Source organism: Macaca thibetana, chromosome 17, assembly GCF_024542745.1.
Source record: "Macaca thibetana thibetana isolate TM-01 chromosome 17, ASM2454274v1, whole genome shotgun sequence".
NCBI lineage: Eukaryota > Metazoa > Chordata > Mammalia > Primates > Cercopithecidae > Macaca > Macaca thibetana.
The window spans coordinates 21,235,848-21,263,764 of NC_065594.1; the positions used below are offsets into that span (position 1 = coordinate 21,235,848).

The following is a 27,917-nucleotide window of genomic DNA, read 5'->3' on the forward strand; positions in this document are numbered from 1 at the left end:
CCTGGGGAGCTGGACATGGTGCTCATTAGCCAAGAGAAGAACTTAGGGTGCCCTTTGCCCAGCTTCCTCAGCCTGGGAACTGTTTCTGGCTTCTGCTCCAGGCTGTTTGTTGCTGAAGTTACCTGCACTTCTCTACACAAATCTACAGGCATTCTGATGGCGTGGGTAACATGTGGTTGTGTTGGATGTTTATTCAGAGTGTTAACTAACTGGTTTTTGTTAATTTACAGCTGGCTTAAAATAAGATAAAACATACATACATTTTTTAAAAGATCTCTTTCATGTGAATAATTTGTTCAGAAGAAAGGAGTCGGGATGTTCTTTTGTAGTGTTTTCCCAAAATTAGATTATCAGAACTTTCTGAATTCAAAGAAACCGGCAGTGCCGTCTGAATGATAAGATTTTGGAATAAAGAACTATAGAAATTTTAAAACACTCTAATTAATCTGACAGATGTAGAGGACTAATGTGGATGAAAAGAAATGTAAATGCAAAGCTTAGAAAATAAATGGGATTGTCAACTGGGGTGAAGTTTTGGGTTCTTAAGAAGGACTCCTATAATCCTGAAAATGAAAAATATTAGGGGGCCATCAAAAGGTCTGTGCTTGGCATGTGTGTAGCAAAGTCTCTGATCTTTGAGAAGATGGCAACACGGAATGGCTCCTGCTCTGTGGAGTGGACTCGAGAGGGTCATGTTTGGAGATGCAATGTCCCTTATCCACGTCCTGCACGTCTTAGTCTTGGGGGTTCATCAGCCATAAACCTGGGTTGGCCGGTTCTGAGCCAGTTGTTTTCTGAAGCCCCTGGAAATTCTGAGATCATGTTTTCTGATGTCCCGGCTCCTTTTTGTCAGATCCCAGGATCCCCCGATGCCAGTCAAGGTGAGCCACCTTTTCAGAGTTACTGCTTCAGGGAGGGAATCGCGCTAAGGATTCCTGGGCAGACTAGTGGTATTTTGTCCCAGCTTTCATGAGTGTGTTTTATGATGATACCTTGTAAAAGGATATGGGTGTATAGATCCAGAGACCAAAGTCAAGTCTCAGCTTTATTAGGTGAAGCCTTATTGTCTCTCTGCCTCTATTTCTTAGTCTGAAAAGTGAGGTTAGTAGTAGTTATGGTTTTCCAGCCTCTGATTCTAATAAAAATAAAATATGGTAACAAGGAAAATACTTTGCTGTCTACAAATGTAAGAGGTTATTAAATTTTCAATATGTGGAATATATATGCAAGTCGTGAGACTACAGTAAACCCTTAACTGAGATGTCACCAAACAACTATTCATGGGAACACTTAATTAGTGACAACGTTTCTCAGCACCTGCTACATCTTAGTATCATCTGGGAGCATCTTTAAAAAACTACCAAGTCACTGTCAGACTAATTGGGTTCGTTTTCCTGGCTGAGGTTGGGGTCAGGGTATGGGTATCTTCTAAACTGCCTAGGTGTTTCTGGAATGCATCAAGTACTACCTACAAAACTTCGGTTACAATCTCAAGGCCAGAAGACAGCCTAAAAGTAGTCTTAGAAGAATGTTATTTTTTATGATTGACATATGTGCACATAAATAACAATGGTTTTAGAGCTCAAAAAGCTGGGGTGCAGATACAGACACTGGGAATACTTTCTTTGTACCTTGAGGTTATAGACACGTCATGTGCTCTCTTTTTGACTCTGAAGCTTACCTATAAGGTTTCTGAGGGGAATTGCAATCCTTCGACACCCAAAAGATATAAAATGAGAGCATCATTACCTCATGGGTCTCTAGCTAGAGTTTTAATTCATCCTGGATCATGAAGCCTTTTTTTCTTTTCTTTTCTTTTCTTTTTTTTTTTTTTAAAGCAGATATTGAAAGTGCATCTGAGAGGTGCTGCTGGTTACTGAATTTTCTTGAAACAAAATGGATCTGTAGCAACTCTGACCTAGAAGTTTCTGATTAAATGGGAAAGAAAAGTTCATTCCCGGGTAGAAGAGGACAAACTTTCCCTGTCCCTTGAATCTGTGGCTTGAATCTGCTGCTGCTTTGGCCTGGGTCTCAAGCTTCCAGAAAATCTCCAGTCTGTGCCTCTGTGGCTCTTTTAGGATGTGAAAGGGATTGTCATTCTTAGATGAGGCCCCAGGCCAGCAATGTCAGCTCACTGGTGCTGAATGCAAATTCTCAGGCCCCACCCCAAATCTACTGGATCACAAACTCGGGCTGGTCCCAGCAGCCTGTTTTAACATGCCCTCCAGGAGGTGGTGGTGCAATGCATACGTGCTCAAGTTTGAGGACCACTGAGCTAGGACAAAGACGCTTTTCCTGTTTTTCTTTTTCTTTCTTTTCTTTTCTTTTTTTTTTTTTTTTTTTTTTTTTAGACTGGGTGTTGCTCTGTCACCCAGGCTGGAGTGCAGTGGCACATCACAGTTCGCTTCAGCCTCTACCTCCTGGGCTCAAGCAATCCTCCTGCCTCAGCCCCCTGAGGAGCACAGGTGCATGTCGCCACACCCAGCTAATTTCTAAAAATTGATTTTTATAGAGAGGGGGTCTCCATATGTTGCCCAGGCTGGTTGCAAACTCCTAGGCTCAAGCGATCCTCACACCTCGACCTCTCAAAGTAGTAGGATTACAGGCATGAGCCATCATGCCTTGCCTGGCTTTCTTGATTATAGGTGTGTTTGTATAGAAAAATCACAGAACAGGTATTTGTAGATATATGCCAGACTTAGTTCTGCTTCCTTCTCCCCTTCCCTGTCTCTCCTCTGATGGAAAGGCAGATCAGAGCTAGAGGGAAAATGAGGGGTAGCGTTAAATCTCAGAATTACTCTGTCACCAAGGTTCCTCTTCCAATCTGTAAGAGCCAGTAATCGAGTAAAGATATATTGTGTATATATAACCATATAAAGATATACACAATGTTTAAAGATACGCTGTATATCCAGCTCTGCTGGCACCAAAGTGAAGAAGAGATGAGCAGAGGAAGGTCTATTCCCTAAGGCCACCCATCCACCTGCGTGACAAGAGCTGGGTAGAAAGAAGAAACCGCTATTAAGGCACGTCCCTGTTGCACGTCAGATCCCTCCACACACTTCGACGCTTCCATTGCACTTGCACCTGCTGCAACAAGAAAATGCCCGGAAGCCACTAAACAAGTGGCAGCGTTGGAAGGATAAGGGGCCCAATGGCTGGGAAACTGCGGATGGGAGAAAGACAGCACAATTATACTCACATTTGCAGCAGGTAGTAGAGCACCATGAGCAGCTTACTAATGAGATTTTCCTATAGCCTTAAGGGAGAAAATAAAAACCTGCAGAAAGAAAGAAAAAAAAAAAAGACACACTATGTATAAGTCTGTCGTGAAGGCAGGGGAGACAAAACCAGGAAATTCTAGAAATTGGGCACCATTGAGGTCTTGAGGAAATCTTGGAAAACTGGAGGTCGACATGAGTGGGGAAGAAAACGAGGCCTGGTAAGGGCCACTCAACCCAAAAGGGGCCACCGTGTGCCTAAATACCCGCCCTACACACGGCGCTCCCAGAGCTGTGCAGTGCAGTGCCTGGGTCTAAGCAAAAGCAGAAGGTGGCTTTGGGTGAGTCCTAGGGTTTCTTTTGAAGTGTCAGCCACACTGTGACTTTAGAACTTCAGAACAGATCAGTGAAGACAGCTGTGCTGTCTCCTCCGATGGTCATTAAAAACAATGTAGATTCTTGTCTCTCTCTCAGACGTTTGGAAGCAGAAAGAAGAATAAATGTTATCTTATCTCCAGAATCCTTCCAGCTAATAACAATTGAAATTATGTTATTGCCTCTATCTATCTATCTATCTATCTATCTATCTATCTATCTATCTGTCTGTCTGTCTATCCATCCTCTATCTCAAAGCACTCCTCTCTAGACAGTTAAAGAACTTAAGCTGCGTGGCCTGTCTTTCAAACATCGTGGGGAGAATGGTTAGCCTGAATAGTTATTCCAGTAATAGGGGAAATTAGGAATCTCTCTGGAGTGTTTTTTTTTTTTTTTTTTTTTTCAGTATCCATATAATAGATATCTCTTTTGTTTTTTGTTTTTGTTTTGAGATGGAGTCTCACTCTGTCACCTAGGCTGGATTACAGTGGTGCGCTTTCAGCTCACTACAACCTCCCCCCGCCCCACCTCCCGGTTCAAGCAATTCCCCTGCCTCAGCCTCCTGAGTAGCTGGGATTATAGGCACCCACTATCACACCTGGCTAATTTTTGTATTTTTAGTAGAGACGGGGTTCCACCATGTTGGCCCAGCTGATCTTGAACTCCTGACCTCAAGTGGTCTGCCCATCCCAGTCTCCCAAAGTGCTGGGATGATAGATATATAATAGACATCTAAATTTACCAGGCACTATGCTAAGTGCCTACACACATTATCTCCTTTAGTCTTCACAAGCACCCTGTGATGGGGTGCTGTTAATATCCTCTGTTTATGCAGGGACTTGAACCAAGGCGAAAGCCTGAGCTTTCATCCCCTCTACCTTACTCTTGCCCTAAGATGTGACATTTTAATGTCAGCTAATGGCTCGATACAGGTGGTTATGTGGTTACCTATTTCATCTTTTATTCTCAGGATTCAAATTGAGATATGCAATTACCTGTACTCTTTATGTTTTTTCTTTTTTCTGGCTTGTGCTTCTAACCCTCTATTTGTGGCAATATTTTAAGTTAATTATTGGTACTCTAAAGGCTCTTAGACTTCCATATAGTGCTTTAAGTACACTGTAACTTTAAAGTAAAAAATTAACCACTGGGAGCTAAGCATCCTTCTCTTTCCTGTGGGCTGAGCTTCAGTATTATAACAGAAATTCACTAATGAAATAGACATAAAAAGAGCCTTCCAGAAGATTTAAGAGGGTCATATATTCTGTGTAATTGTTATTTTCTTAGTTAACTTCATCTCCATTTGTGTACCTGCTGCAGATTTTTAATTATGTTTAATTATGCAATGGTTTATAATCTACATCATCTTTTATTTCCTCTTACTGCCCAAAGTATTTTGTTTGAAGTTGGGTATGGTCTCAAACATGTCAACACCAATTCTTTGGGGTGAACTGCCGTTGATAGCCACCTGGTACACATAGGAATTTCACTGCCAATGCTATTATGGCACCTTTGGAAGGAAAAGAGGGTGAATTTGTTGCATATATAACAGCCCTGAATTCTTATTGCTTTACAGAAAGAATGATTTTACAAATAAAATTACTTTTCCTTTTTATTTCAGGAATTACAACATATCGTTGGATCACAGCACATCAGAGCGGAGAAAGGTAAGCATGGATCCATATGTATGTATGAAATGCCACAGGGTCACTACTCTTTCGGCTATAATAATACGGTTTCTCTCATCTCCAGCGATGGTGGATGGTTCATGGTTAGATCTGGCCAAGAGGAGCAAGCTTGAAGCTCAGCCTTTTGCTCATCTCACTATTAATGCCACCGACATCCCAACTGGTAAGCTCCATTTGCATCCAGCCTGAAAAATATTTTAAGAGTCATTTATCAGCCCATTTCAATACTGAAACCTGTTTTTAGTCTGTCACTGAATTTTTGAGAGCCCTTACTTCAAAGCCAAAGGAAAGACCAGTCATCCTCAGGTGATGACTCACATCCCGGAAACCGTGATTCTCAAAAATGTCAGAATGGACATCATCACCCCATTCATTTTCAGATCATCAGAATGGATGCTTATTTTAAGTGTCTGTCAGCTGAGAGCCTGTAACCTGGAAGGACCATCCTTTGTTAATGCTCATCTGTACTTTCCCAAGCTAAAGTTGACACAGCCCTGCTGCTGACCTCAGAGGTGAATGAATTCATCAGGTAGTCACATACTCAGCTATCTCCTGCAGACGTCCAGGGAGGACACTTTAGATCCCTGTTAAGTTCCTTAAGAGACAGTAACCCTCTAGAAAATGAGATCTCCTCCCCCTTCTCCAAGAGCTTATCATTTTCTCTGAGTAAATGTTTAGCTCAATGGACTAGAGACCTGATTATCTTGAAAATGAGGAAACCTGGAGCTCTCTGCCTACAGCTACCCTAATACACCAGTTATTCCATCACACAACCCCCACTGGTTACTTCGCCATGGGCTAGATAGCTATCAAAAATATAACAAAGAACGTTATGATAGAGTGACGATTGAACATTCTTGTTATCATCATGCCACTAATGGAACACTTGAAGATCTTAAAGGGAGATCTTGAAATGTCCTCGCTGGCACTCTGCAGGAGATGGCTGAGTCTGTGACTACCCGATGAACTCTTCCACCTGTCAATCAGGCATTTTCCCTTCCTCGTTACCTCTCGTCCTTACTGCAATCCTGCAAGGTAGGGATTATCACGCAGATTTTGCAGACAGGGAAACTGAATGATACATAGCTTGTCATTTGTTCCCAGTTCATGATGATGGTAGGATTAGAAGTTGAATTCCCGTCCCGTGGATTGCTAAGTCCGTGCTTTCCATGCTTTCTATTATCACATAAGCAGGCCACAAGGTATTTGTGGTCAGTTGGCTTGGCCAGAGGGAAAGAATTCAAAGCCCTTATGTTTCTCTTTTCCTGTGAGAAGTAGATTCATGTAACGTCTAATAACAGGGGTGCTAAAATCTGACTGCCTGGGTTTGAGGCTCCATTGTACTGGCTCTGTGACCTTGTACAATTTTTTGGAATCACTTACGCTTCAGCTTCATCACGTCTGAAATGGGGATGATGATAGCATCTGCTTCGAGGGGTAGCTATGAAGATGAAATGAGGTAGAGTCCTAACATTCTTGTGTGGACGAACAGCCAAGTAAGCACTTGTGAGTGTGACTTGTTATTTTTGAGTTTAATTAAGTAATTATACATATTCCATCTTTTTCCTGCAAATAATTTAAGGCAAGTTTTTCTTGGAGTTAAAGAAAGAAAGTTCAAGTTTTGCTGAATTATTTGGAAAACTTTATTACGGCATGGATAAGGGAGGGATTTTTCCTGACCAAAGACACAGACAGGGAGAAACCAATTCTTTGGCTTTTAGAGGATTTTCCAAATGACCTCTCCTGTCCCAGACACTTGTTTCATAAACAGTGTTTTCTCTCTGTGTGTCTATGCATGTCTTGTGATGGAGTTACACTAATTTTCTCCGAGTGGAAAACTGTTTTGCATGTTAGCAAAGGCAATCAAATAAATATGGATGCATATGTATTAATTTCTCTGAGTGGAAAACTATTTTGCATGTTAGCAAAGGCAATCCGATTAATACGAATGCATCAGCTGTGTGTGCTATTAATGTATTATCTTGTATCTTTTCAGTTCCCTTTAAATGGCATATGATAAATATTGCATTAGACTGTGTGCCAAAGTCTGTTTGGCAATAGCAAGCGTGTTTTAGTTATCAAACTCTCTCTGCAGGCACCTAGCATCAAATCGTTGCCAAAAACACAAGGCAAAACTCCTGGTTATTTTCTGACAGTTACTGAGTTTGTGACTGAGTGAAATGAGTTAGTGTATACTTCTGTTTAAGAAAATAGAATCTGTGGCTCTGGCTGGACCCACAATTCCTTGAGTCCATTTATTACCCAGTTTTGGCCAGTACTGGAGGTTTCAGAGGAAGTGGCTTTAAATTTGCATGTTCATTTTGGGGCTCTGTTTTATACTTATTTACACAAGTAAAATCAGAATCTGCTCTGCCTTATATGGACTGATACCACTTGCATTTTCAAAATGTCTTAGATGAAAATGCGTTGGGAAGTAGTTCATGAGGTCAGAATACATGGCTTTCTTTAGGAGGATACTCAGGCTAAATATTTGCAGAGACCTCTCCTGCAGCACTTAGCAGGAGGGTCTGAAGTGTAGGGCAGGGGAGGCTGGGAAAGCTGGCAGGCTGGAGTCAGAGGTTGTCGGTGTGCCTCAGTCATGAAAATCCAGGTTTCCATGCAAGGCCCGCCATGTGATCACCGCCTACTTTTCTCATGTGTTTTCCTGGCGTTGTCTGTTTCTGAGTCCTCTCTTCACACTGACTGGCTCTGGTCCTTTTCACCCATACGTGCCGTGCATATTCCATTCTTTGCTCAGTTTCCCTCACTGACAATACCCTCCCTTTTCTCAGCCCATCCAAGTCTGGCCCAAGGCCCCACTGTCCTCTGGCTTCTCTGTCCCCTTCCTGAGCTGAACTCTCCTGCTTGCCATGAATTCCTGCAGCTTTCACTTGGCAGTTGCATATAACTGAATGTCAGCCATGTGCTAGGCAGCATGCAGAAGTGAAAATGCATTTTTATATGCTTATTTTCTATTTTCTCTACTATTAGTGGTAAGTGTCATTAGGGTACAGTTGGTTGATATAATTCTTAATTACGGACGGAGTGACTGTCCCTAGAAAGCACCACATACATATTGTGTGACTGATCAAAAGCATGAACCAGTGAATGTATGAGTAAGTCGGTGCACAAAAATAGAGAGATGTTTAGTGGGAAATAAGGGCACTTCTTCCACATGACTTACCTAACAATGGGAGTGGTAATCGGTCAAGGTTCCTGTCTTCTCCCGCCTCTCTATTTCATATTCTTTCCTTGCCTTCCTAGGCCATGTCTTGCTCTAACGCTAGCTGATTCAACCCATTGAGAGGGTAGACTTCTCTTCTGTTAAGAGATAACTACAAGAAAAAATCACTGATTGAACAATGAATTGACTACAAGAGTGGGATAAGAATGAGGGCAGCATGGGATAACTTGAGATGGGAAGCATCTTGAATTTCATGGGTTTTGTCAATGGATTCAAGGAATTGCTTTTACTAGTGTTCATGAGGGGCGTGATGATCATGCTCACTCACTTGGGACCAGATGATGGTATTTGTATCTGGGGTGCTTTAATCTGGGATGACCTGAAATAAGACCTCCAATGAAAAAGAAGTGTGTCTATTGTGGTGAGCCCAGGAGGCAAGAGGGCCTGTGATGACCCCGCTCCAGATAGGTTGTGGAGTTCAGGAAATACCGTGTTTCTGGACAGACAGATTGGAACCATTGAATTCTTGGTCTTCTCATGATGGGTTGCCCCACCATCGGATGGCCCTTGCTGCAATTTTTCTCCCAAGTGTTGAAAGAACTACCTATTTGGTTCCTGCAGCCTAGTTTTGAGGCTCCCAGATCACATCCCAGGCTCCCAGTTCTTTAGAGATAAAATAGTAGAACATTCTCTAACTTGTGGGTATCTAGAGAAGGATGTAGATGTTCAAGGTCCCCCAAACCAGACTAGGCTGGGAATGTAACTAGTGTGTGTTTCCTTTTTTTCATTTGTTTTGTTTGTTTGTTTGTTTTTTGAGACAGTGTCTTGCTCTGTCTCCCAGGCTGGAGTGCCGTAGTGCGATCTTGGCTCACTGCAACCTCTACCTCCTGGATTCAAGTAATTCTCTTGCCTCAGCCTCCCTAGTAGCTGGGATTACAGATGCCCGCCACCACACCCAGCTAATTTTTTGTATTTTTAGTAGAGATGGGGTTTCACCATGTTGACCAGGCTGGTCTTGAACTCCTGACCTCGTGATCCACCTGCCTCGGCCTCCCGAAGCGCTGGGATTACAGGCGTGAGCCACCGTGCCCAGCCATGTGTTTCTTTTTCTCTATGAGGCTCTCGTAAGGATTCACTCTAACCAGAGAGTTGTCAGTTTTGATGGATCTCTGGAATCCACTGTAAGTCTTCATCTCTGGGGGCTGATTTATCTCCCTCAGCATCTCAGGTACTAAGTTGTGGGTGGGTGTGACAGGCAGTGATGAACTTCTCGTGGCTGCAGGAACTCTTTCAACTCCAGTCTGAGACTCAACTCTGTTTTGTTTTGCTGATTTCAAACTGTTGACCACCTTAGTTTAGTATAAGTATTTACAAAATCCTCTGGAGCAAAAATGTATTTTTGTTCTTTCCACAGTATTACAACTTTCCCACTATTAGTTACCAGCTTTTCCAGTTGAATAATACTGTCCACATCAATACAAATGTTTGATTAATTGGGTTTACCATAGAGGTATTGCCAATTTTTAATGACCCAGGAAATACACCAAGGAAAATACACCAAGGACCCGAAATATGAAAAGCACTGGATACACTGCTGGTTTAGAAGGTTCTTTAGAAATGTTTTACTGCACAGAAGCTGTAGCAAGAGGACCAGGTGCCACCTCATTTGAGGGGTGAGTAGGGCTAAATGAGAATTCTGGTCAGTCAGGAGAAGCTTTACAGACCTTTGGTCAGAAGGATTGTGTGAAGTTGTTAAGCTAGGGAGTGCAATGCTAAGAATATGTTCTTTTTGAGCTTCTCTGGGGTTAGCTTTTTAGTTATGCAAGCCAAGGAGGGAGACATTTGGGCTACTGGAGGTGAAGAAAATAGATTAGGAGAATTGAGTTTAGATGTCTGACCTTTCAGCCAAAGTTACTGTGACCCAGTTTTTCATCTCCTACTTTCCCTCTTCATGAATTAGAAGAGAAGGTTGAGACTTGTGACATATGGAAATTGTCTTCCTATCCTAGTTTCTTGCTTTCCTGTCTCAGTTGCCTTTGGCGAATCTCTCCCTTCAACCTGGAATGACCTTTCTGCTCTCGTCTGTGTGGCTGAATCCCATTTCTCTTAAGTTCTCAGACTTAGCAGCAACTCCACAAAGGCATTCTTTACCCTTCTGGGTGGAAAGTTGTTCTTGTCTCTCCCTCCTTTGAGCTCCCATAGGAGTTACTGAACCTTACCTATTGGTACTTATGCCTTACTTCTGTTGTGAACACATATCGTACTTACCCCGGTGCACTATAGGCGCCTTGAGGGCAGGAAAAATGGGTTTTCGTTTTCGTACCCTCTACCATGCCTAATAGAAGCACCAAGTACATCTGAATGTATTCCCCCCTTCTAGAAGGGAAATCCCAAGAAGTTATTCTCCCTTTGGAATAATGACTGCTATGCTATTTTTTCTCCCTAACCTCATAGAATTGTGAAGACGTCCTTCTCTTTTAAGGACTGACTTTTAAATCATATGCCTCTCTTCTCCACAGGTTCCCATAAAGTGAGTCTGTCCTCTTGGTACCATGATCGGGGTTGGGCCAAGATCTCCAACATGACTTTTAGCAATGGAAAACTAATAGTTAATCAGGATGGCTTTTATTACCTGTATGCCAACATTTGCTTTCGACATCATGAAACTTCGGGAGACCTAGCTACAGAGTATCTTCAGCTAATGGTGTACGTCACTAAAACCAGCATCAAAATCCCAAGTTCTCATACCCTGATGAAAGGAGGAAGCACCAAATATTGGTCAGGGAATTCTGAATTCCATTTTTATTCTATAAACGTTGGTGGATTTTTTAAGTTACGGTCTGGGGAGGAAATCAGCGTCGAGGTCTCCAACCCCTCCCTACTGGATCCGGATCAGGATGCAACGTACTTTGGGGCTTTTAAAGTTCGCGATATAGATTGAGCCCCAGTTTTTGGAGTGTTATGTATTTCCTGGATGTTCGGAAACATTTTTTTAAACAAGCCAAGAAAGATGTATATAGGTGTGTGAGACTACTAAGAGGCATGGCCCCAGCGGTTCAAGACTCCGTATCCATGCTCTTGACCTTGTAGAGAACACGCATATTTACAGCCAGTGGGAGATGTTAGACTCATGGTGTGTTACACAATGGTTTTTAAATTTTGTAATGAATTCCTAGAATTAAACCAGATTGGAGCAATTACGGATTGACCTTATGAGAAACTGCATGTGGGCTATGGGAGGGGTTAGTCCCTGGTCATGTGCCCCTACGCAGCTGAAATGGAGGGGGTGTCATCTGGCACAACTGAAGGAGCATCTGAACGGGTAAATTCTTTTGAATTGTTACATCATGCTGGAACCTGCAAAAAATACTTTTTCTAATGAGGAGAGAAAATATATGTATTTTTATATAATATCTAAAGTTATATTTCAGATGTAATGTTTTCTTTGCAAAGTATTGTAAATTATATTTGTGCTATAGTATTTGATTCAAAATATTTAAAAATGTCTTGCTGTTGACATATTTAATGTTTTAAATGTACAGACATATTTAACTGGTGCACTTTGTAAATCCCCTGGGGAAAACTTGCAGCTAAGGAGGGAAAAAAAAAAAAATGTTGTTTCCTAATATCAAATGCAGTATATTTCTTCATTCCTTTTAAGTTAATAGATTTTTCAGACTTGTCAAGCCTGTGCAAAAAAATTAAAATGGATGCCTTGAATAATAAGCAGGATGTTGGCCACCAGGTGCCTTTCAAATTTAGAAACTGATTGACTTTAGAAAGCTGACATTGCCAAAAAGGATACATAATGGGCTACTGAAATCTGTCAAGAGTATTTATGTAATTGTTGAACAGGTGTTTTTCTACAAGTGCTGCAAATTGTACATTTGTTGTTTTTTCAAAATAGAAAAGTTATTAGTGGTTTATCAGCAAAAAATCCAATTTTAACTTAGTAAATGTTATTTTATACTGTACAATAAAAACATTGCCTTTGAATGTTAATTTTTCGGTACAAAAATAAATGTATATGAAAACCTGCCTTGTGATTTTGTACTTCTCCTCCATGTCTCTTTTGCTGTGTGATCCTATTATTTTCAATATGGTAATGTGGCTCCTATCTCTTTCTAAAGGTTACTGGGAGAAATGCAGATTTAATTAAAAATTAGAAGCAGATTCAATTAAATTAATGATCCTTGGAATTTGAAAAGTAATTTGCAAGGAATTTGTATGCAAGGATATACCCAGATAGAAAATGGAGGCTTCTTCACTCAAAAAAGCCAAAATTTATATGATGTTGATATTGTGAGAAAAATACGGTGCTTAGTATAAGTTCATAATGTCTTAAAGAATAACTGTGCATGTTGTGCACATGTACCCTAGAACTTAAAGTATAATTTTAAAAATAGTAAGAAAATGCACACACACACAAAAGAATAACGGACCTGGAGGAACATCTGAACATTTTATACCTTACTATGGTAAGTAAGGAAGAATTAACAGTGTCCTGGACTCTTGTTCTCATGGAAATTTATACAGGAAAGCTGTCTGACCCAGGTTGGCTACTTATGTGGGAGAGATGTAAGAAAATGAGCAGCTTGGGAGGCTTAGATTACACCGTAATCTAAGGCACTTTTCATTTATGGATAAATGTTTTTAGATGACTGTGACAGGATAGAAGGAGAGAAGAAACAGCAGATGTTACAAAGAAGAAACTGTAAAATTCACACAGCAGAGCTACAATGGTGGAACTCAATCATTGGCCAAAATAGACCTACTATTTAAAAACCATCAGTACGTCTAAGGTCAGTTGGTACAAAATACGACTTCTGTGTTGCATGTCCCAGTTGCTGAGCCTTAGTTGAAGGAAAAAATAATTTTGATAAGCAATCAGAGAGTTTCTCCACTCTCCACGGGCACTGTTTTCTTATGTAGAGTGCCTCATTAGCTACCCTGGCTCTCATGATACGATCCTGTTACGGGACTCACAGGTTCACGTGTCCACTGCACAGTAACAGTCCAAGTACACTGAGATAGCAGAATTTGCGGCAGAGAAAGAGTTTAATGATCTCAGGGCACCAAGTAAGGGGATGGAAGGGGACTCGGATTCATCTGCCCCGAGGAGTTCTGGGCTGAGGTTTTTAAGCAGATCAGGGAGGGTGAGGGGTTAGAAAATTGGGGTCATTGACTGGCTGGGGTAAGAGGGATGAAATCATCAGGATGTGGAAACTGCATTCCTCGGTGAGGGAGCTTCTCATGGGGTCCTCTTCAGACCAGCTGGCGTCAGCAGTTTTACTGATATGCAGGACCTGAAAGAATGTCTCAAAGGGAAAACTTCACATTTTGTGATGTTCAAGCTGTTATCTCTGGAGTATTTAAAGGGAACTATAATCTTAGAGTCTACATGATTCTAAGACAATAGGCAAATAGCGGTGAGGAAGGGGTCGGAGAGCAAGCTGACCTAGTGATGGATGCTGAGTGTGTTGCAAGCTTGCTTTATTTTTGTTTTCCCCACTCCTTGCTTCCCTGATACATTTTATAAAGTTTATAGGGACAGTTTCAAATCTGTCATTTCCAAAGGTGATTGACATTCATCCATTTGTTTGTTCCGTATTATTTCTTGAGTACCAGCTATGTGCTAGGCGCTGTACCAGGCACTGCGGATGCTATGGCACTCTCCTTACCCTTGAGAAGTTTCCATTCTGGTTGGGAGCCAGCCTAGCAAGGGTGTGTGTGGTCAGCCCTAGGGTGTGGACATACACCGTGGGCTGTGGGCACAGAGAGAAGGCTATGGAACCCATCTTGGGAGTCACAGAAAGTCTGAAAAGGATATCAGACTGGATAGGAAGAGGGGTTTTAAAAAGTTTTGAAAGTGGATATAGAATATCCGTTACCATTTTTAACTTAGAGGTAACTGAATGTGCAGTCTCTCAAAAAGGAGCTAAAAATCCAAGGTCTAGGAAAGAAAAAAACAAAAAACAAAAAACACCCCAGGACCTAGTGAGGTAAGACACGGTGGCACCAGCCAAACTGGAGAACTAACATGGTAGAGAGCCTGCAAAGCCAAGGGATAGCTCTTTTGAAGACCTCAGGCCGGGCGCGGTGGCTCACGCCTATAATCCCAGCACTTTGGGATGCCGAGGCAGGTGAATCAGGAGGTCAGAAGTTTCAGACCAGCCTGGTCAACATGGTGAAACCCCGTCTCTACTGAAAATACAAAACATTAGCTGGGTGTAGTGGCGGGCGTCTGTAATCCCAGCTACTCGGCAGGCTGAAGCAGGAGAATTGCTTGAACCCGGGAGGTGGAAATTACAGTGAGCTAAGATTGCACCACTGCATTCCAGCCTGGGCAACAGAATGAGATTCTGTCTCAAAAAAAAAAAGAAGAAGAAGAAGAAGGAAACCCCAATAATGGAGCCTGCCTGTAATGTGAATTTTATGTACATTAGCACCATAGTAGGTCAGAGATGTTTTAGAGCTTTGCTGGAATGAATCTATGACTTAAGGAAAAGTGAGTATAAACTGGCCTATGCCTTGAAGGAGGCAGTGGTAGCAAGTGAATGTGCCAGGAGGTATGGAAAAGGCTTTTTCTCTTTTCTAGTCATGCTCAAGGCTTACCAAGCTGAGTTGTAGGGTCTAAAATGCAGGATGCAATACCCTACTTTCCTCTTCACATGCTACTTTTTTACTTCTGTTTTTCTTCTCACTCATCCCTTTTACCCTTTTGTGTGTGTTGGAACTCTTCCCTTTTTTCTTTTCCTGTTCCCCCCAGTGCCTGGCTCTTGCCGCGAATGACCATTTCGTGTCTGTGGTGGGCCTTGGGGAATAAGGAGGCTGCTGCATCTAATAGAGACGGAACCAGGTCATGTCTACACTCAGTGACAGCTAAGTGTGTTGAGGTGTGACAAAATCATGTCAGGAAACCAACACATATGATGGCAAACTCAATTGTTTGCCCATTTTAATGACTTCATTTCAATCTTATTCCTAGCACATGCCAAATCTGAAGGATGGAAAGAGTGTCAAATTTGAAGCCATCTGTCTTCTTGAATTGACTTACAACTACACCAGACCAGGCACCCTCGCACCTTTCAAAGCACCACATGTGCACCAATTCTTGTTTAGTATACTTGTTTCCCCCTCTTTGCCTATTTCCTTTTCTCTATTCATCTTCATTAGGCCATCCTAGAAAAAAAACTATCCGGAGAGGATGATCTATTTCCCGAGTGACTCTGTGGGGAAGCTGGGCACCTCATGCCTATCCTTTCCCTCTGGGTCTGATTATTGGTTTGGCTTGAGCTAGTGCCATCAGGTTATACTCGTACATCTTGGGAGCACAACTTTGACTCAGATTTCACTTCTACGTTTAGCCTGGCCAAACATGTGCTTGCTTCACTTTTGGCTTTGTTAATCGATTCTTCAGCTTCCTTGCTATGAAATTGAAATATGTTTCCCAGTAGCTGCATTTATAAATGCTAATTAGTTATTGATTCACATTATTATGATTTAGCCTTGTGTCACTTTCTACAATAAAAAGCGTATACACAGTGAGTGTTAGATTTCAGTGATAAAGCAGAAATCTATCCTTTTGATTAATAACACTTTTATGATACTTCTACTCTTCTATTCTTGTAATTTACAATTTTTATTTCCTAATCATCTACCATCACCTCCCCTCTCCTTTGGTGACTGATTTCCTTTGTAGGGGCTTGTCATTATTGCACCTTGACCAGTGCTCTGGCTGTTTCTAGTGGTAGTCTCTTGATATTATCAGATGTGGACAAGTTATAACAATATTATTCATATTGATACTGGCTTTCAATGTCTGTAGAGAAAGCCTGTAGAGTCTTCTGTTTTGAAAATTCTTAGACGTGTCTCTTCCAGTTGACAAAGGAGTGAGCTAGAAGTTACTCCATTAGCAGCACCCAGGGGATCAGAGGTGGTTTCAGAGGCAAGGAGTTTTTCTAAAAAGGTTGATAGTTACTTCATTCTCCCTAAAGAGGGTCCTAGAATCACTGGATGTCACTCTCTTGGGCAAATGCCAGTTTCTTCCTTTTCCTGCAGACACTTCATTTTCTCAGAAGTGTGATCTCAGTAACCTCAGGTTGGTGGAACAAGACGCCTCATGAGATGTGAACATCTTTTGAAAGAAGGATTGCAGATTTAGGTGTCAGCCAGACCCAGGCCTGGAGTCTGATCTCCACTGCCTGGTACCCTGGGCAGGCGACCATCATTTAGATTCAGTTTCCTGCTTGTGAAGCACGAGTCATCCTGTCTGAGCTGAGTCATAAGGATTGGCGCAAGACAGGGCTCAGCAAATAGGAGCCACCGTCACCATCCTCCTAGCCCATTTGCTACGTCCTTGTACAAAGCTTATGGTTTTTTTTTATATCTCTAGATGCTGTGCAGGGCCTACATTAAGCAAAGTACTATGCTCTGCGTTGCGAGTGATACCAGAATAGATACGGTATTAATTCCCTACAGCTGCCTAGATAACAAATGACCACAAACTGGCTGGCCTAAAACAACAGAAATACATTTTCTCACAGTTCTGAAGGCTAGAAGTCCAAAAGCAAGGTGTGAGTGGGACCATACCCCACTGAAGACTCTCGGGAGGAATCCTTCCTTGCTTCTCCAGCTCACGGTGGTTGCTGGCAGCCCTGTGTGTTCTTTTCCTTGCAGCTGCATTGCTCCAGCCTCTGCCTCTGTCTTCACATGGCTTCTTTCCCATGTCTCTTCACGCGGTTCTTCCCCCTTGTGTGTTTTTTTGCGTTTGTGTGTTCTCTGTGTCTCCAAATCTCTCCCTCCTCATGAGGACACCGGCGACTGGATTTAGGGCCCACTCATCTTACCTTGATTAAGTCTGCACCGGTTCAGAAGGGCATAAATTTTGGGGAAATGCTATTCAACCCAGCATAGATAAAAGGAACTTAGAGTCCAGGGGTGAAATAAATATTTAAAAGCCAAGCCATAAACAAACTAGAATGAAATAAATGCCGCAATAGAAGCACAAGCAATGAGCTATTCAACTCACCTAACTCAGTGAGGGTTTGCTTTCATTGAAATATGAGTGAAACCGTATTTTGATGACATTTGAATAACTACAATGTGCTGGTGTGGGCTGTGTGTTTTCAAGAGATTATTTTGGGGTTGGGACAAGGCTCATATGCACTCCTTTTTACCTCCACTCCTTAGAAGATCCTTCCTACGTGCACACACACACACGCACGCACACACAATTCCCCCATCCTACACGAGGACATCCCGGCTCTGTAGGTGACTGCCACCTGATTTGTACTTGCTTCTTCCTTCTAATGGTGAGTGTGATTTTGCTCATGGGTTAGAGTTTAACCGGTTTGAAAGAGTCCATCTCTTTAATCAATATGGAATAAGATGAGAAAATGTGACTCCCTGGAGCTCCAGAGTGCAGAGGAAGGTGGACCAGCTAGACGGAGCTTTTCCCAGGGGGATTTGCAGGGCTGGAATTTAGTATGGTGCTCTGCCTGCATGCCAGGGGGCCACACGACGATCATATGGTGATGGCAGGAGGCACAGGTGAGCCAAGAGGACAGAACCATATTGGTGACTCTGAAGTCTTTGGTAAAGTTGCCAGCAACCTCATGAGTCTGTTATTGTTGCATTCCGGTGCGAGCCAGCGGAAAGGCAGAGTTTGACTGGCACTACCAGATACGGCATGCAGCAGGCTATAGAAGCAGGAGCAGAGAGAAGCACAAGGCCATGGCCCGACCTCAGGTGTGGCGATGCTGGTGCCTTGAGGCAGGGCCCTTGAACCTTCTCTGGGCACGGAGGCCTTCTTGTGTTAGTTAGTGTGCTCCAGAGATACTGAACCATAGTGTATTGGTGTAGGCTGGGAAGTCCCCTTCCTGCAAGCTGGAGGCCCAGGAAAGCCAGTGGTGTAGTTCTAGTTCAAACCCAAATGCCTGGGAACTAGGATGGTGTAAGTCCAGGTCTGAGTCTGAAGGCCTGAGAACCAGGAGTGCTGATGTCTAAGGGCAGGAGAAAATGAATATCCCAGTTCAAGTTGAGAGAGCAAGTTAGCTCTTCCTCTATTTTGTTCTATGCAGATCTTCAATGGATTGGGTGATGCCCACCCACTCTGTGGAGGGTGAGTCTTCTGCAGCCAGTCCACTGATTCCAATTCTAATCTCTTCTAGAAAGTCCTTCACACACACATCCAGAAATAATGTTTTTCCAGCTATCTGGGCATCCCTCAGCCCAGTTAAGTTGACACCTAAAGTTAACTGTCATGCTGCACTGAGGACATTTGGGTCAGGTATAAAGTAGCTTGTTCAAATTTAGAAGGAAAACATCTTAAACCCTAATAGATGAAAGGGGAAAAGTCCACACACAACTCTAGGGGAAACCCAATAATAAACCAAACTTTAAAAAAATTTCTAAATGAAGCATTAAGTCATGAAATAGGGGATAAGAGTTAGTGTAAGTTTGCCTAAATAGCCAAGGTTCAGAGAGACGTTATCTATAGCAGCAGGGGAAAAAAAGACCCCAGATAGCATCAAATACATGCAGCAGATGCAGGACAGGGGCAGCACCTTCCACTTCCCTCTGTTCTACAAAATCACCAGCACAGGTGGCACATGCTCCAAAAGCCGTATCTTATCTTGAGTTCAGGCACAAGTCAATAGCATAGAGCAATGATGAGTGTCTGATCCATGGGAAAGAGATAAGTGTGCAACTTGGGGGTGAGACTCTGTCGGTTGAAGCCTAAGGGCAATTAACATGGAAACGATTTTAGTGAGTGGTCAAGGTCTCAGAAACAGGGATTCAGTTCTGGAAGAAGACTAGCAGAATCCCTAGAAGTGGGTCAGATCTCAGGTGACTGGGGTACAGGAAGTACCCCCTGTCAAGACACCAGGGAGCTGTAAGTGTGGGAAGAAACCCCAGGTGCCCATGATCACCGGGTAGAATGGGCCAGATAGGAAGACAGGCTCTCCTGTAGGGTAGATTCAGAAAGCAGCTATGAAATCTCGTCCTGGAAACTGTGAAAGGCTATTACCTTCTGTATTAGTTTGCTAGGGCTGCTGTAACCAATAATGACAAATTTGGTGGCCTAAAACAACAGAAATATATTCTCGTGCAGTTCTGGAGCCAGAAGTCTGAAATCAAGGCATTGGCAGGATCAGGCTCCCTCTTGGAGGATCTGAGAAGAATCCCTCTTTGCCTCTTCAGGCTTCTGGTAGCTCTAGGAGTTTCTGTGGCTGCTTCACTTTAATCTCTGCTTCTGTCTTCACGTGGCCTTCTCCCCTTCTCTCTGTATTTTTTCTGTTTTGGCTTTTTTTTTTTTTTTTTTTTTTTTTGATAGGGTCTCACTATGTCACCCAGGTTGGAGTGCAGTGGCGTGATCTCAGCTCACTGCAGCCTCCTCCTCCCAGGTTCAAGCGATTCTCATTCAAGCCTCAGCCACCCGAGTAGCTGGGATTACAGGCATGCGCCACTACACCTGGCTAATTTTTGTATTTTTAGTAGAGGTGGGGTTTTGCCATGTTGGCCAGGCTGGTCTTGAACTCCTGGCCTCATGTGATCTGCCCACCTAGACCTCCTAAAGTCCTGGGATTATAGGCATGAGCTACTGTGCCCAGCCTGTTATTGGTTCTTATAAGGGTGTTACAGTAGATAGCTAGTCAGACATGAGTAGTGCAGGAGAACAACCCCCAACCAGGAATGTCAGACCACCATCAGATGATGGTCAGGTGGTTGTCAAACGCTCTAAAATAATTGGTCACAGCTGGCGCCAGGGAACGGCAGTCTCGCAATAGATAGAAACAACTGAAACTGGTGGTCAGCAGCTGCCCAGTAAGCTCCCTTAGAGTTGACCACGTGGGCTCACACATGCGCACTAAGAGGCAAAATGGCGGCGTTTAATAGGCATATGACCTTCCTCTAGGAACGCTCAAGAGGTAAGTGAATGACTCATCAAGCGAGCATGGGCACAGCTTTAGTAAACACACTGCACATGCAGCCCCTCCCAGGTGCTACTTCCCTCTATTCTACAAAATCACCAACACAGGTGGCACAGGCTCCAAAAGCGGTATCTTATCTTGAGTTCAGGCACAAGTCAATAGCATAGAAGCAGTGACGAGTGTCTGGTCCGTGGAAAAGAGGTAAGTGTGCAACTTGAGGGTGAGACTATCGGTTCAGGCCTAAGGGCAATTAACATGGAAACGATTTTAGTGTGTGGTCAATGTCTCAGAAAGAGGAATTCAGCTCTGGAAGAAGACTAGCAGAATCCCTAGAAGTGGGTCAGATCTCAGGTGGCTGGGGGTACAGGCAGTGCCCCTGCACATGCGGACAGCCCACCCCAAGAATCAGGGGAGAAAGAATGCAAGATCCCAGAAGTATGCCAAGGTATAAAACCCCAAGTCAAAGGTCAAACTGTGCACTTAGTCTCTCAAGTTGCCCACTTGGCCCTCCTCCAAGTGTACTTTACTTCCTTTCTCTCCTGCTCTAAAGCAATTTTTTTTTTTTTTTGAGACGGAGTCTCGCTCTGTCACCCAGGCTGGAGTGCAGTGGGGCATCTCGGCAAGCTCCGCCTCCTGGGTTCACACCATTCTCCTGCCTCAGCCTCCCAGGTAGCTGGGACTACAGGTGCCCGCCACCACTCCTGGCTAATTTTTTTTGTATTTTTTCAGTAGAAATGGGGTAAAGCTTTTAATAAACTTTCATTCCTGCTCTAAAACTTGCCTTGGTCTGTCCTTCTGCCTTATGCCCCTCAGTCACATTCTTCCTGAGGAGGCAAGAATTGAGATTGCTGCAGGCCTGTGCGGATTCATCACTGGTAACAAGGGCACTAGGCATTGGATTGAGGGTCTGCCCTGTTAATCCAGGATGTTCTCATTTCAAGATCCTTCACTTAATTACATCTGCAATGACCCTTTTCTTAAATAAGGCCATCTTCACAGGTTCTAGGCTTTAAGATGTGAATATACCTTTTTCAGGGTCACTCCAAATGCAGGCTGGGGTCATTCAGCCTGCAACACCCTCCGCTGGACTGTGTGCCAGTCCTAACTGTTAATGGGGCTGTTGGAACCGAACTGTCGATTCCCTCCTGGGCAGGGGTCGCCGCGAAGGATCACCGACACGAGATTCACAGCAGAGAGTTATTTATTACTAGCGCGCTAGGGTCCCAAGCTCTAAGTTGGCCCTGGGACCCCGAGTGCTTGTTACAGGTTGTTTATATAGGCAAACACAAGTTCAAACACAGCTTAAGGCGCGAAATTCAAACAAAGCTTTAGGCGCGTGGTAATTGGGTCTAGCTATGGCCTGAGCAAGGTGTCTTGTTCTAATTGGTTAGAGCAGGACCTTATGAGGTTTTTTCTTGGAGTTGCTGATTCCGGGAACTTCGAGGCAGGGTGGGACCCCCGGAATTGGCAGGGTGGGACCCCATGAGGTTGTTTCCCGGAATTGGCAGGGTGGGACCCTATCAGGGTGGGACCCTATCGAGGCAGGGTGGGACCCTATCCAGAGCCACCTGGTGTTAATTTTTTCTATATGAGGCCTAGTTTCTAAGTTTTATGAGGCCTAGTTTCAGGGCCAGGCACACTGAGATCTTTCCCCGGCTCCCAGAGAGAGGCAGGGAAACCTACTAGGAAGAGTCTGAGACTGGAAAACAATAAGTAAAATAAAGAATGATGCAAATGCCTAGATCTGCACATTTCTAAAAGGGTGACTGCAGGGAGACAAATCCCAGAGGGGAGAGACAAACATGAGAATGTTGCTGTATTGGAGAGATGGGATTACGGATGTTTTCTTCTTTTCAAAATTTCCGTGACTGTTGTTACATCGCCATTGAATTCAATAATAAAGAGCATTAAAACTGATCTTTTCAATAGAGAAATGAGATTGCAGCTTTTGGCGCTAAATGAATCTAGGCTCAGGACTGCCAGCCTGTGCTTTTTTGAAAAAGAATACACTAGGGGTTTGGGAAAAGCATGTCAGCCGGAGGAGAGAGGAGTGAGCAGCCAACTATTTAGAATGGGAGGAAGTGACTTCTCCCCAGCGTGCTGCCCTTCATTGTTTACAGCGTTTGACTTAGATTGTATTCAGAATTAGGGGTTAGAAAACCCTGCAGGAACTAGGTTTAGCATCCAACACCCCATTATTTCCTCCGAACACTTGTCTTCTCACCTTTCTTTCTTTTTTTTTTTTTTTTTTTTTTTTTTTTGAGACGGAGTTTTTGCTCTTGTTGCCCATCTTCTCACCTTTCTTCCTGATTCCAGAAGACAAGATGAGGAATCAGGGCAGTATGAAAGGAGGATGTTTTCGTAAATGCCTTAAACAAACCCAAGAGGCTCAGAGTTAATTTTTTAAAGATGACTTGACAGCTTGTTCACCCTGTTTACTGACATCAACAAGGGAGTAAGCACGGCAGACAGAGAGAAATTAATTGAAATGTCCCTGTAGCATGTAAGCTGCTCGGGTAAAGATGGTATCCTTGTGGCGTGGCTGTTTAATAAGGTGTGTGTGTGTGTGAGTGTGTGTGTGTTTGTGTGTGTGCATGCGTGTTTAATGAATTGTTGAAAGGAATTCAAAGTCAGCCGTACATTGTTTCGTGTGATATAATAAGGGTTTGTGAGAAAGTCTTTAAAATAGAAACCTTGGCATTTTAAACCAAGGAATTCCTAAGTAAGCCTCAGATATTGGCCCATAACATCCAGCTCTACAAGCTACAATGTCTGTAGAGCATCTCCTGGCCTGAAAAGAGCGTTAAGATTCTGGCCCAAGAGCGCTACAAGAATTCAGATTTCTTGTTAGTGAGAGCTGGCTAAAGGGAGAAAAACAAGCAAATAGGGTTTAGAAAATCTTTCTCATTTGTGCTTTACAATAAAATCCTTTGGAAATTTTATGCACTGTTAATATTAATACCTATAGTCTTTCAGTTATTAAGACAAGCAATTCTTATGACATAATTTTGTTTTTACAGGAGATTTAGGGAGATTTTTGCTGTCATTCAAGGTCCTGGATGTATCAGAATGCAGGTCCTGAACCACATGGGGCAGACCAATGTAGTCTACTTTAAATAACTATTTTGAGACTAGGCGCGGTGGCTCACGCCTGTAATCTCAAAACTTTGGTAGGCAGAGCCAGGCAGATCACTTGAGGTGAGGAGTTTGAGACCAGCCTGGCCAACATGATGAAATCCCATCTTTACTAAAAATTAAAAAAAATAAAAAAATAAAAAAATTAGCCAGGCATGATGGTACTTGCCTTTAATCCCAGCTATTCAGGAGGCTGAGGTGGGAGAATTGCTTGAACCCGTGTGGCGAAGGTTGCAATGAGCCAAGATTGCACCACTGCACTCCAGCCTGGGTGACAGAGTGAGACCTTGTCTTTAAATAAATAAATAAATAAATATTTTAAAATATCTGTTGAAGGTTTGTTTAGGACAGAGAAGAACAATGTATATGAAAGGACAGAGAAGAGTATTGCCGTGTTGCTGGTGGAAGCAAGAAGGCTCCTTTTGGCTGTCCTGAGCAGTTCAAATCTGGCCCAACTTTGCGTAGCTCACTCAGTAAAAGGATTCCTGAAGTCCATCAGAATCTCCCTTGATATCTGAGCAGCTCCCTTTGTTCGAGGAAACTGTTGTGGGAGATCAGAATATGTCAAACCAAAATATGAAGAGCTGAAGGCAGTCAAGAAGCAGATGCAGGAAAGCTCTGCCCTCCCTCTATTTGCTTTAAAGCAGGGCAGAGATTTACAAAAACAAAATGTATCCAGCCCCGCTCCCTCCTCTACCAGGAAGAACAAAGGTTAGCCACTGAAGACAACTTTAGATCCTCATCAGACTGGAGATAATAGCAGAGGAATCTACATTAACAAATGGGACTAACTAGCCTTCACCTTTCATTTATTTCCCTTCCCCCCATGTGGCTGCCTGTAGAGACTCAAATTCTTTTTTTTTTTTAACCTTTATCTTGTCACTTCTCTAAAAATTCTCTCTTATTTGTTCATGTTATATAAGCTGGAATTCAAACCACCGCTTTGAGAACTACTCCTTCTCTGGGTGTCTGCCACTTACATATGATATCTACATGTTAATACACTTGTTCATTTTTCTCTTGTTAGTCTGTCTTTTGTAGTGGGGGTCAATTCCAGCTAAGAACTTATGGGGGTTATTATTTTCCCCCACAGTTCCCCTTTAGGAGCCTGACTCCTACAGGTGACCCCAGGAGCCAAAAATGTATTTCTTTCTGCATAGAGAAGTAAACATACTCTCCCCATTCCCATCTTCTTAAATTTCCAGTGCCTCAGGCACCAGCCACTCTGGTCCTTTCAATTTGGCCTTGTAGCACTGCAGTCACCAGTCTTTCCATAAACAATAACTTCCCTCTCATCACTGAAAAGGATTTATAGACTATTTTAGATCCAATTGTCAAAAATTATCAATTGTCTATTAAAGCATTTTTGTGTGTTTTTTGCTTTGTTTTGTTTTTTTTGAGATGGAGTCTTGCTCTGTCACTCAGGCTGGAGTGCAGTGGCATGATCTCGGCTCACTGCAACCTCTGCTTCCCTGGTTCAAGCAATTTCTCGTGCCTCAGCCTGTGGAGTAGCTGGGACTACAAGTGCCTACCTCACCATGCCTGGCTAATTTTTGTTATGTTTAGTAGAGACTGGGTTTCACCATGTTGGCCAGCTGGTCTCGAACTCCTGACCTCAAGTGATCCACCCACCTTGGCCTTCCAAAGTGCTGGGATTATAGGCATGAGCCACCATGCCATGCCCGGCTGTGTGTGTGTGTGTGTGTGTGTGTGTGTGTGTGAAACCAGGATCAATGCTTAAGAAATACCTAGGTTTGTTTCTTTTCAAAGATCCATGACAGCATATGTCTCGTGATTAAAAATTGTGAATTGGGCAGTAGCGGGACATGCTCCTTTTCTCTTCAGGTTAGCTAAAAAGTATGGAGACTCTCCTCTGTGCTGAGCATTATGCTAGGAGCTGACCTCATACATAATCTCTTTTAACCCTCACTATTATTCTGTGCTGTAACTGTTATTATTCCATTTTACAGACTCATAAATGGTAAGTGACATCTGGAGTGTGTGTGTGTGTTCGGGATCTGAATGTAAGACCACAGGGCTTTGTTTTGTTCACTCGGCTGTCACAGACAATGTGACCGATAGTTTCTTCTACCTGAACTGTCCTCCTACTTCTCACCTGGCCAGATTCCCACCGTCATTCAAATCTCTGTCTTAGCCCCGCCTCTCCATGAATCCATCAGTGATCTATTTCTTCTGTGAACTCCCATTGTTCTTTATGTTTTAATCACACAATCTAAGACTTGATTATCTCTTGTCTTGGACCACCCATTAATTGTTTCCCGAGTCTTATCTCATCTTCCTAGAGGCATGTGAGCTGCTTCAGCACAGGGGGAGTGTGTTCTCTGTGCTTCTCTTGTGTTCCCAAAGGTGCTGAGTGCACAATGGGGGCAGAGAAGAGCACCATAGAGGCCTCTTGAATACATGACTGATGAGTTCACCTGTGTCCTCTGTCAATTGTGGGCATCCGCAGCCCAGCTTTTGTCATGGGGCACTTAAGGGCCCTTCAAATTCTCACCCCAATTTCTTGCCGGAACCACATAGAATTAGGTGAGTGGAGGGGGTTAGGATGGAGACAAAGGGGCCATATTTCACTGTTGGTTTTTTCAGGTGTAGTGCCTTTACATATAATCCCATGGCAGTGAAGTATGGCAGAGTGAAAAGATGAATGAATTTGGTGTTGGGAGATAAGAGGTCTCGTCCTGTCTCTTCAATAATCATTTCATAACTTTGATAAGACACTTAAACTTTCTGTAACTCTACTTCTTTATTCATAAAATTGAAATATTAATAGCCACATCATCTATCTTGCAGAGTTGTTGAGAGTTCAAGTAAAACAATAAATGTGCAAACATATCATAAAGAATAAAATGTAATAGGAATTGAATAGAGTGCTATTCTCGAAGTCAGTAAGACCAGTTAGTTACACAGTTTGACCCGATGAACATCTCGCAGCTTTCCTGAGCTGCCTTCCCACTCTGGCTCCTTCATATCCCCTCCCCGAACCAGCAATCATTTGCAGGGATTTGGTGCCACCTTCTGAACCAGAAATCATCTTTGGGAAAACTTGAGGGGCCAGTGGGGTCAATTCATGCCCTGGTCTCTATGGTAACCCAGATATTCAAATTAATTCTACCTTGATCTGACATTTGTAATGAGTTTTTTTTCCTCCTGTTGAGCTCTGGTTTTACATTCTAGAGAATGAGTTTGTCTCTTCAAACCTTTCTCTCTCCTAAATCAGAAGAGAAAGGAGGAAGGCAGGAAGGCAGTACCCTTGAATCACAGTTGCAATGGATCACTTTCTCCTTGCTGCAGGCAAAATAAAAATGTCCTCTAGGTAGAAATGAATTAGGGTCTCAGGGCCAAATCCATCTTCTTCTTCCTCTTCACTGAGCACTTCTGTACTTCCCTCTCTGCCTGGTGGAGCTGATTCGTCTGCAGTGAGCCTCATGGTGAAAATGAGGGGAGTCCAAGAAGATGGTGGCCTCTCCAATTCTTCTCCCTCATTTAAAAAAAATCCAAATCATTAAAGACCACCTCCATCTTTTCACTGTGTCTCTTAACCTATACTCTTCACAGCCTAGAGTGTCTAACATTTGGTAAGGATTCAATATATTATCAAATACAATTTAAAACAAACTTTAAAAAAATAAAGACTCACATTATATGGAAAAGACATTTGCACATGCATGTGTATAGTAGCACAATTTGCAATTGCAAAAATACCAAACAAATCTAAGTGCCCATCAACCAAGGAGTGGATAGGGAAAATGTGGCATATATACACCATGGAATACTACTCAACCATAAAGAGGAATGAAATAATGGCATTCACAGCAACTTAGATGGAGCTGGAGGCCATTATTCTAAGTGAAGTAACTTAGGAATGAAAAACCAAATATTGTATGTTCTCATTTATAAGTGGGAGCTAAGCAATGAGGAAGCAAAGGCATAAGAATGATACAATGAACTCTGGGGACAAAGGGGGAAGGGTGGGAGGGGAGGTGAGGGATAAAAGGCTACACATTGGGTGCAGTACACTGCGCAGTTGAGGGGTGCACCAGTATCTCAGAAATCACCACAAAAAATCTTTTCCATGTAACCAGAAACCGCCTGTTTCCCAAAAACTATTGAAATCAATAAAATAAAATAAAATAAAATAAAAATAAACAGACTTAAAAGAACATTTCCCAGATATAGTAGAAAGAATATTCCCCAATAAAAGGGATGGTTCACTAAGGAATAGCATTTCTGACAGCAAGGACTGTCTAAAGAAGATAGATTGTGTGTGTCTGTGTGTGTGTGTCCATGTGTATTTGGGGAGTATAACTTACTATGCTTTTATTTATTAATATAAGTCACAAACAACTTAACTCAAAGT

The 27,917-nt window shown here is 42.8% G+C and overlaps 1 protein-coding gene across 1 annotated transcript in view; it reads left to right on the top strand.

Annotated features, from left to right (window-relative positions):
- TNFSF11 (TNF superfamily member 11) overlaps window positions 1-12,507 on the top strand; it is a 34,888-nt gene extending 22,381 nt beyond the window's left edge. Inside the window, exons 3-5 of the mRNA XM_050766221.1 lie at window positions 5,218-5,263; window positions 5,349-5,447; window positions 10,988-12,507. Coding sequence (XP_050622178.1) covers window positions 5,218-5,263; window positions 5,349-5,447; window positions 10,988-11,409 — 567 coding nt within the window. The 3' untranslated portion in view covers window positions 11,410-12,507. The remainder of the gene's footprint in view (window positions 1-5,217; window positions 5,264-5,348; window positions 5,448-10,987) is intronic.
- The last annotated feature ends 15,410 nt before the right edge of the window (window positions 12,508-27,917 follow it).